Source organism: Cucurbita pepo, chromosome LG03, assembly GCF_002806865.2.
Source record: "Cucurbita pepo subsp. pepo cultivar mu-cu-16 chromosome LG03, ASM280686v2, whole genome shotgun sequence".
NCBI classification, from domain to species: Eukaryota; Viridiplantae; Streptophyta; class Magnoliopsida; order Cucurbitales; family Cucurbitaceae; genus Cucurbita; species Cucurbita pepo.
The window spans coordinates 12,181,891-12,191,413 of record NC_036640.1 but is presented as its reverse complement, the minus strand read 5'-3'; the positions used below and the strand labels follow the sequence as shown (position 1 = coordinate 12,191,413).

Below are 9,523 nucleotides of genomic sequence, written 5' to 3'. Positions count from 1 at the left end.
AAAAAAAAAAAAAAAAAAAAAAAAAATTTGCTTATCCATTTAATTTGATAATATTAATTACATTTTTATCTACAAGTACAATTTTGATCGTTTTGTATGTACATGCAATAAAATTTATGAATTTTTCAAGCGATAACTTTACCGTTTATGTATAATTTAGTAACGTTATATTTCTGTATCATACGTGGATTAATTAAGGGATTGGAGATCAAATTTATTTATTAATCATAAAGGCAAATTGTAAAGTTAAAATTTGAGCATAATTTTGAGAATATTTGTGCATACATTCGTTACTTTTTGGAAGATTTACGTTTCATAGAAACTATTTACTTGAGACTGTCATTGGCTCGTAGGTGCTAACACAAATTAGAGTTCGAGCTCTTCTAGAGTGGTATTTATGAAATTGTCTACTTGAGACTGTCACTGGCTTGTAGGTGATGATACAAATTAGAGTTCAAGCTCTTCTAGAGTGATATTTAGCTGATGGCTCAAGCTTCTTCGCCCTCCAACTAATTCAAGGAATAGTCACTGGCTCGTAGATGCTGACACATATTAGAGTTCGAGCTCTTCTAGAGTGGCACCTCATTGATGGTTCAAGGGGCCTTCTTCGCCCTCCAACTAAATTGCATGAGAAAAGCGCAAAGCCAATTCGAGAGATGGTGAAGTTTAGGATCGTTTTGTCCAAATGTAGGCAAATGACATGGTCGATCGAGTCTCTGTTGTAACAAATTTAAAATTATATTAAATTATTGGAATTTTAAAAATATATTAGCGTTACAAAATAAAGTTTAGGAATTTTTTTTTTTTAAAATAACTTGTTTGCAATTAATTTGTATTAAAATACATATTTACATATATGAAAATATAGCGACGGAAATTTGGACCGAAATGAAATGAAAGCCAGAAGTGTTTTAATTGAGCCAAGGTTGCTTTTTTGGACCTCAATATTATCTGGGCCCATATTCAAATATCCGATGCGACCCGACCCGGTTCGCACCAGGGAACACACAGACGGTGGGTTTACAGAAGGGAAGAAAGAGAATGGAGGTGATTGGATGGCCTCACCATCGTCTTCTCCGTCGTACCTGAATTCAACCTGTCGGCTTCTCGCTTGTTTGGATTTGAAAGAGAAACACGCCGAGGTTGATCATTTATTTTGTTTGAGCATTGCATTTTTAGGTTTATTTTGTGAGAGGTTTCTTTTGTGTCGTTTTTTGTTTCTCCTTACATTAACGTATGTTCTGAAAATTATTTACAATGTATTCGATTCGCTCTTTAGATTACCAGAACGTTTATTTTTACAATTATTTTGGCTCCGATTAAGTTCAATGTTTTGCCGAATCAGTTGGTTCTTGAGAAGCGATTAGACCATTACACACATGGAAAGAGCTGGTGTACTTGTAGGATATTGTTGTCTACCCATTGTGCATTACAAAACATGCTTTCATTGTATGATTTCTTTCATTATATGCATTTGAATTCTCGTAGTTGAATGAAAATCGATTTCTTCTGTACATTTTGTGGTCGGTTTTATCTGCCATAGGAAAAAGGAGTGGGAGATGGATGGATTTCTTGCGTTGATGCTGGATATTTGCCTATGATTACGATTTTTTTTTTTTTTTTTTTTTTTTTTTTTTTTTTTNAGGCTAAACGGTAAAAAAATCCCGTGCTCTAGACAATGTGTTGATGCTGGATATTTGCATATCTTGTTAATGTATGTAAACTTTTTTCTAGTCTTCTCTTGGTTCATGAATTTCATTTGAATTCTTCCTATTGTTAAATTTAGATTTTAGTGTTTTATTTGGATAATCTACCACTGACTGTCAACTCGGTTTCACCGCTCATATTTCCTTTTTCTCTTTTAATATTCACTTAGTTACCATTTAATTCCCAATTGTCCCTTTTTGAGTGTCCTAGTTGGGTGGTACTATAATCTACTGGGAGTTGATCTTTTACCCTCAATGCAGAGTATGAAGGAGATGGAGACTGAATGGATCATGGATGTTCCCGATACACCTGATCGGTTAGCTTCCAGACAAAGTAATGGTGGACATTTTGTTCAAACTGAGACTGATTCATCTTTATCTAATCGTTTAAGAAACCCTGATTTCATGACAGAAAAGGGGATGAATGGCATGAAGGGCCTGGGGGTGCTTGTCAGTGAAAATGGGGATGAGTTGAGATTAGATAGTAGTTCCAAAAATATTCCTGGTGAGAATTTTAAGGGTCATAGAAACACCATTATTCTTTCACCGGGAGAGGATTCAGCATTGAAAAATAATCTGTTACTTAGAAAAGGTGGAAGGGAAAAATATTCATATCAGGGGCCGAAACGTTTTATTTGTCCTCGTCGCTTGGATAAAGGGATAACTATATCTGTTGATTCTCTTTCCAAACCACCACCTTGTCAAGAAAATCCTCAAACGTTTAATCGTAATGTGTCTAAGGACTGTAAGATTGAAAACACATCAAATGAACAGTCTGCACGTTACATACCAATTTCTCCAAAGAAACCCAACGTGAACACTAAAGGGAAGGAAAAGGTTGTTGAGGAATCATTCCAAGATGTTGGTTTATCCATGATTCATAGAAAGGGAGTTGAAAAATCCAATAACATTAATACTCGACATGAGAAGCAAGTTTTGGGTCATCGTCAGTTTGCAAGCTCCCCTAGAGCTACTGGGCACAAGAGGTTGGTACGGAATGGTTGTATCTCACCTCATAATGTTACAATAAGAGCAAAGAATTTATCTGAGCAGTGTGAAAAGAGTTCTAGAGCTGTTGATGAGAACAATTTGAGGAACATGCCATCAAACAGTCCATCTTGTCCGATAGATATAAATGATATAGTTGCTGAAGACAATTGTAGTAGCAAAGATAAAGGAAAGGGGATTATGCGTCAGCCTTCTGTATCACATGATAATGATTATGTCAGAGTTATTTCTGCTTCTAGCAGGTAACGAAAGATCATCCCTCATGATATGCTTTTGCAAAGATTGAAAGTTTTTAGTCAGTGTTGACATAATGCTGAACTCGTGTTTTGCTGCTTATATTCTGTTGTTGTTGGCTGCCTATGAGGTATTGGCAACTGAAATTTTCCTCTTGTGAGTTTATTTATATTTTTGCATGCTCTCGCTCATGCTTGGTGGTTCTTTTGAGGTTCTCGTACGTTTTTAGCTATTAAAATCCTTTATCGAAGCTTAACGCTCAACTTTCTTTTGTAATCCTCATACTTTCTTCTCTGTGGAACCCTTCCCTCTATTGAAAAGGGTGAACCTAGCAGGGGCATCTTTGTTTTATCATTGACCTTAGGATGTTATGACAGGTTATTTATCTTACAAATATTGCCGATTGTTTTTAAAACTTCCTATGTCCTTTAAACAACCTGACAGTTGCATCACAAAATAATTTTGTAGACATCTTGAATCAAGCTATGTTCAATCTTAGTATTTTACTGTATCCTGGCGTCTTCCGTAGAATTCTTGTTAAGCTACTTACTTTCTCAAAGTTGTTGCATGTTTTCTTTGGGTGTTCTTCATTTTCATTTGGCCTGTGGAAAGTTCTTAGTTCCACAGAACCAGGGATTTTGAACCATATAGATTTGACTCTTTGCTACAATGTACACTGTAGTGCAATAGTTTGGCATCGGGAGACCATGCCGGTCTATTCCATGTTTCCATGCAAGAGACTACAGTCTTGTCATGAATATTTGATTGACACACTACTTTATGACCACTCTTGCAGGTATACAAAACTGCATGGTAATTGTTTTATTGGATTTACAACAACTGAATTTTGTTGGAAATTGAACCCTTATCTGAATATCAGTTAAAATGTAACATCATTTAACAACTTCAGTTATTGATGTCAACACACACTAAAGCTCAGCTTCAATTTTTCTTGTATGGTTGCAGCCTTCAAAAGAAATTTGTTCTGATATCTTATTTGCTTTCAGTGACACGGAAAAGGCTGTTGGAGCTAATCCAGCCCGAACGTCCAGATTAGGTACATCTGAATGTTTTGAAGAAGTAGGTGTTTGGAGAAGAACACATAATCATTCAAGGAAAGGGATTGCCTTGTCTAATCCATCTGGGAGTTCTTTTAAGAAGATAGATAACGTTGGAAGGTTTTCTAATGAAAAAATTGAAATTGTCATGGAGAGACAAATCCCTAGTGGGCAAGAACATGTAGCAGAAACTGATTGTGCAGGAAATGGTGATACATCTCAAAGGGCTTCCAGCATTGTGCCCAAAATAGAACAAACTATTGTACCGATGCATGTTGAAAGCAAACTAAACAAAAAACAAAGGAAACACGGATCAACTTCACAAATTAATACTTCATGCCCCATTCCAGATGTTGTGTACCTTGGTCCGTCTGAGGAATCTTCAAACTCAAGGTCAACTAGACTCCAGAGTCGAAGAATTCGTGATAGTTTGAATGAAGTTATTGAGGTTGATGAGTTGTCACCTGAAATGAGACACCCTGTCTCCCAGAATGTTGGCAGCTTAAATGATAACACCTCAGATGCTAGGGCAAGACAACTTGAAGCTGATGAGATGTTGGCTCGTGAACTTCAGGAGCAACTATATCAGGAGATCCCTATTGGAGGAGAAGAGGTGGTTAATTCTTATTTAAGCTGTCCTTATCCATGCTTAATCAGTAACTTACTAATAAAATTCTTAATTTTCATAAGTTTTATGTTTCTGCTTGCAGATTGATGAACATTTAGCTATGGCACTGCAGCAGGTGGAGCATGGACATTTTGCACCCTCCCGCCAGACTTACAGTGTATTATATCCTTTTGACTGTCTTTTTTTTCTTCCTGTGATTGCAACATCTTTGGTCTTTGGAACATTGCCGTCTTAAGTTATTCAATTCTTCAATTTGATATTACAGAGATTATGATTGCAAATTCATTTTGGATGTGTAACCACCTATGCAAGTGAAATTCTTTCTCTCTCCCTCTCTACTTCTTTTCCCTTAAAGTTGAAAACTTATTACCCATGTTTCCCCACAATGTTTAATCTATGTCCACAAAGCTAGGGTTAGAATGTCATTGGCATAGCTTTGGATAATTTATGTCGACCATTCTCCTACATGCATTTTTTTCGTAGATTTGGTGGAAAGATGGCTAACATGTTTTCCTAAAATAGTTTGATCCTTAGTTAATTATCTTTGTTTTTTCAAATGTACAATGTGCCTGGTAAAAGATATTCTTGAATTCGTATCCATCTTCTATCTAAAAGTTGATTGGTTTCCTTTGTTCAGAGTCAGAGGGGCTCACTGGTAGCACAGGCAAATAGACGAACTCGATCTCAATCTTCACAAAACTCTTCTAATATAACACGGGCTCGAGTAACCCACTCTACACGTATGGCACAGATGAGGAATCAATTTTTTGGTGGCTCTCATAGAGTGTCAACTAGACAAAGGAATGTTAATTTTCCTGTGCATATGGATTTGGATATGGTAATTACTCGATTCATTCTTTGGTGCTAGGTTAACCAGCTACTTTTTTTCTGTTATATGGACAAGATATATGAAATAGATTCTTGATGGTATGATGACTGTATCTTGCGTATGATTGTTTGTAATGAGATAGTTTATCCTTTACCATATCTAAACCCTGGTAACTTTCTTTTAATACAGAGACTTGATATATTGGAAGCTCTGGAGGCTGCGGTTGGAGAAATGGAAGATGCAAGAATGAATAGGGACATCTTGCACAGCCGGCGTGATTTCAACGAGTAAGATGTCAGCCTATTTGAAAATAATTTACAACTTTAGCTAATGTTTTCAGTTAATTTTGCAAACTTGTTGCAAGATAATAGCGACACTGTTAAATCATGGTATTAAGTAGGAGGTTCTGTGTTCGAACCTTCTAATATCATTTCTTCCTCATTAACTTTATTTTCCACTTGTTCAAGGTCACAAGTGAGAGGTATTGTTGAAGTATTGATATAAAATTTATCCTAACCCATCATCTTAAGCTTTTGGGTTAGATTGGTGATTTAAAAGACATGATCGTTTAAGCACTTAATTTATTATATCATGGAGAAAGGATTGACATTTTATTTCTCGTTTCAGTTAAATAAAGAGTATGCCCATAGAGACTGAAATCTTAGTCATCAGGTGATAAAATGAGAGAATGAAAACTTAAAGCAATTGGCCTGGGTCTGAGTAGTGAAACTATATACATGTGGAACTGATTCTCAAATATGAAACTTTAGCTATTGCAATAATGGGCCGGGGTAAAAGATTTTAAGTCAAAGGTGGAAGTGTAAGGTCATGTCTGAACTAATGCGAAGTTGTATAAATTTAGGCGACCCATTAATTTTGATTACAAATGATGTGGAAATAAGTTCAAACTTAGGTTGTTTGTTGGATAAGAAACCCCTTTGTTCAGTTGTTTTAGATATGTGACATTCTTTTTCTTCATTCTTTCTATCAGGAATGATTATGAAATGCTGCTATCCCTTGACGAGAACAATCACCGCCATGCTGGTGCATCGACTAACCGGATTAATAGTTTGCCACAATCTACAGTACAGGTAGGTGGTGGTTCTGCATCCTGGTTTCAGTTGTATTTTCTTTTGTTGATCAAAAACTCATTCTCCGGACCACCAGATCTGCTGGTTTAGCCTGCCCTTGACCTTTTGTCTCCTGTCCTTCTCAGACTAACAGCATGGAAGACCCTTGTGCAATTTGTCTCGATACGCCAGCCATCGGAGATGTCATTCGCCATCTACCTTGCTTACACAAATTTCATAAAGATGTATGCATGCTTTAATAAAGAAGCACCGTTCTCCATTTCAAGCCATAATCACTAACCTCTTCTCTTTCTGTTTGCTGTTTCAGTGTATTGATCCATGGCTACAGAGGCGAACATCATGCCCGGTTTGTAAGTCGTCAATCACCTGATATTAACGGTGATTTCAGGCCTATTACAAATCAGCACACACACTCGTACTCTTTTGTGGAACCAAGGTAAATCAGATCTATTATTTTCATTTTATTTTCTACATTTTGGATGAGAATGTAACAGATGTTTCCATACTGTGGAGACGAGGCCTGAGTTGGGTTTTCTTTATGCTACACATTGTTAAGCAATGTTAGAAAAGTCCTAAAGACTTTTTCCTGGACGACGATGGTCGTCATAAAATGATGCTCTCGTCGTGTATTTTCTCTAATTTTCCCTTCGTCTCGTCGTATAGCCTGTTAGAATAGTTTGTGCTTGAACTCTCGGTCGGAAGCGTAAGACTTCAAAGGTGCAATTCTCCATTGGGGAACGAAGAAAGCCTCCCAGCCTGAGCCTGAATGAGGAGTGGGCATGGTGAAGATTCATAGTATGTATTGACAGGTTCTTATACTTTATAAGTTAAGGCATTGCCATTGAGCAGGAAAAGCTAATTATTATACCAAACCTGTGAAATATATTGGTGGCCATATAGTTTAGTTGCTTGGGCTGCACAAAATTTAACAGGAAGACTATGCATAGTGCAATTAACCATTCATGTAAAACTGCAACTTTTACCACATCTCTCTAGTAAACTTTATTCGGAATGAATGTACTACCATGGTTTATATGGGTTTTGTTTTCGAAATTTATGCTTGTTTTCTTTCCCCTCTATTAAAGAAACATTATTTAGGTGGAATACCAAGAAATTTACAGGTGGACGGGAGGATTTAAACAATGATACGTATTTTATGTCAGCTGAATTATGCTCGTATTTGAAACCAAATAGTGGAAACCAAATAGTTAGCCACCGTACTCATATAATTCTCAATTCTATGAGTTCATAGTTGGGAATTTACATTTTTTCATCATAATCCGATGAGTTTTCCCACAAAGTTTTACCCAAATTTTAAATATTCATTAAGCGTAATTTGTAACGATCATTTGTGTCAAATTCACTTTTTTGCCTAATAAATAGCTTGTTATTCATTTAAGTTCCAAGAACATTTTATGGTATATAATTAAAACAATACCATATACACTATTAAAAAGAATCGTATTTCGAGTAACTTTGAAAAAGAATACTTTTTAAATACAATTTATATTTTATACACCTTGGAAAAAATAAAAATTATTGAATGATAACCAATAAGTGTTTTTGTATTAAAAGAAAATAGTACTTTAAAAAATTTAAACAAATATATAATTAAGAGTAAAATACAAAAATAATTGTTTAAAGTAATAAGTGTGAGTTTTAAACACATTGAAACTGAAAATACATTTTTCAAAAGTCAGTTTAATTCATGAATTTTAAGAGATAAGTTTGAAAATATTTATGAAAACGAAAAAGGAAGCGGAAAAGAAAAACGCTTAAGCGGACATATAAAAGGAAATATTCTACAATTTTTTCCCTCACAATTGTCAGACCTTCCAGTATTTTACTCCGACGATTCAAAAAAGTTTTTGGGGGAAGAAGGATTCCAAATTGAGTTCAAATTCCTTCGAAGAACAGAAGAATGAGCCGAAAACTCCGCGTAATTTGCAACGATCCGGATGGAACCGATTCATCTTCCAGCGAAAACGAAAGAGACGAAGCAAAATCTTCGAAATCGAAACGCATAGTGCGAGAAATCCACTTTCCTGTCTTTCCTTCTCGTTCCTCAAAATCAATTGATGATGAAGCCTCTCAGAGCTCTGCCCGCGGAGGTAGTAATGGCGGAAAGGCTCATCAGCGACGGAATATTAGGGTTTTGTCGAAAACCCTACCGACCGGGAGAACGGCTTGCCGATACAGAGGCGTGAGGCAGAGAAAGTGGGGGAAATGGGCTGCTGAAATTCGAGACCCTTTCAAAAGAGCTCGAATTTGGCTCGGGACTTATAATACTGCTGAAGAGGCTTCTAGGGCTTACGAATCGAAGCGGCTCGAGTTCCAAGCTGCCATGGCTGCCGCCCCCAAAGCTCCACCGCGGTTCAAAGCTTCTCATCTATTAGGTTTTTGAACGTTGGATCTGCGCTGTGCGGCGGAGTTGACGGTGAGGGAAGGGAGGGAGAGGAACCGGCGACGGGAAGGGGTGAATTTCTTGTCCTTTTTGAATGCCATGTCAGCTTTCTTTTTTACCAAGTTATTATGCCATGTCAACTTGTTGTCAAGCTGAAACTTGCCACATCAGCTTGAGATTCCAATGTAATTTCTTCTTTGTTTGAAATTCAATGACGTGGAAGAAATTTGAATGGAAAATTTACAATACCATTAGATAATAAATTAATTTCTTTTCCTTTTATGAGTCTCCAAATTTTTTTGAAATTCAAATTATCCCATAACTTAGGAGATACGACATCAAACTACTTAGAACTTGGAAGATACTACATCAAACTACTTAGAACTTGGGGAATCACACGATTCTTAAGACAAACCAATTTTTAAGCACTTCGGCGTAAAACACATGATCCCGATCCTCCATCCCAACCTCAACTCAATAACTACACAACCAACACCAAGAGCCATTTGACATAAAGAAGTCATCTACAACACCATAATGTTGGAGGATAAGGCCACTTGGTAGC

General features: G+C 36.5%; 3 protein-coding genes across 4 annotated transcripts in view; all 3 read left to right on the top strand.

Annotated features, from left to right (window-relative positions):
- LOC111791403 (dihydroxy-acid dehydratase, chloroplastic-like) overlaps nucleotides 1–764 on the top strand; it is a 6,904-nt gene extending 6,140 nt beyond the window's left edge. Inside the window, exon 15 of the mRNA XM_023672727.1 lies at nucleotides 435–764. The gene's annotated coding sequence lies outside the window, so the exon portion shown is untranslated. The remainder of the gene's footprint in view (nucleotides 1–434) is intronic.
- Nucleotides 765–994: 230 nt separating this feature from the next.
- Nucleotides 995–7,596, top strand: LOC111791348. Of its 2 annotated transcripts, XM_023672637.1 has the most exons (11): nucleotides 995–1,142; nucleotides 1,968–2,956; nucleotides 3,631–3,744; nucleotides 3,956–4,619; nucleotides 4,717–4,791; nucleotides 5,272–5,472; nucleotides 5,653–5,750; nucleotides 6,455–6,554; nucleotides 6,680–6,778; nucleotides 6,862–6,990; nucleotides 7,218–7,596. In XM_023672637.1, exons 1-10 carry the CDS (start codon nucleotides 1,056–1,058, stop codon nucleotides 6,922–6,924), a joined length of 2,490 nt encoding a protein of 829 aa, XP_023528405.1. In that variant the 5' UTR covers nucleotides 995–1,055; the 3' UTR covers nucleotides 6,925–6,990; nucleotides 7,218–7,596. The 2 variants fall into 2 exon arrangements, with proteins under 2 accessions (XP_023528405.1, XP_023528406.1); XM_023672638.1 differs by lacking the exon at nucleotides 3,631–3,744 and having other exon boundaries at nucleotides 997–1,142.
- Nucleotides 7,597–8,353: 757 nt separating this feature from the next.
- On the top strand, nucleotides 8,354–9,235 carry LOC111791074 (ethylene-responsive transcription factor ERF118-like). The gene has a single exon (XM_023672268.1). The coding sequence runs from the start codon at nucleotides 8,476–8,478 to the stop codon at nucleotides 8,956–8,958; it is 483 nt and encodes a 160-aa protein (XP_023528036.1). The 5' UTR covers nucleotides 8,354–8,475; the 3' UTR covers nucleotides 8,959–9,235.
- Nucleotides 9,236–9,523: the final 288 nt, after the last annotated feature.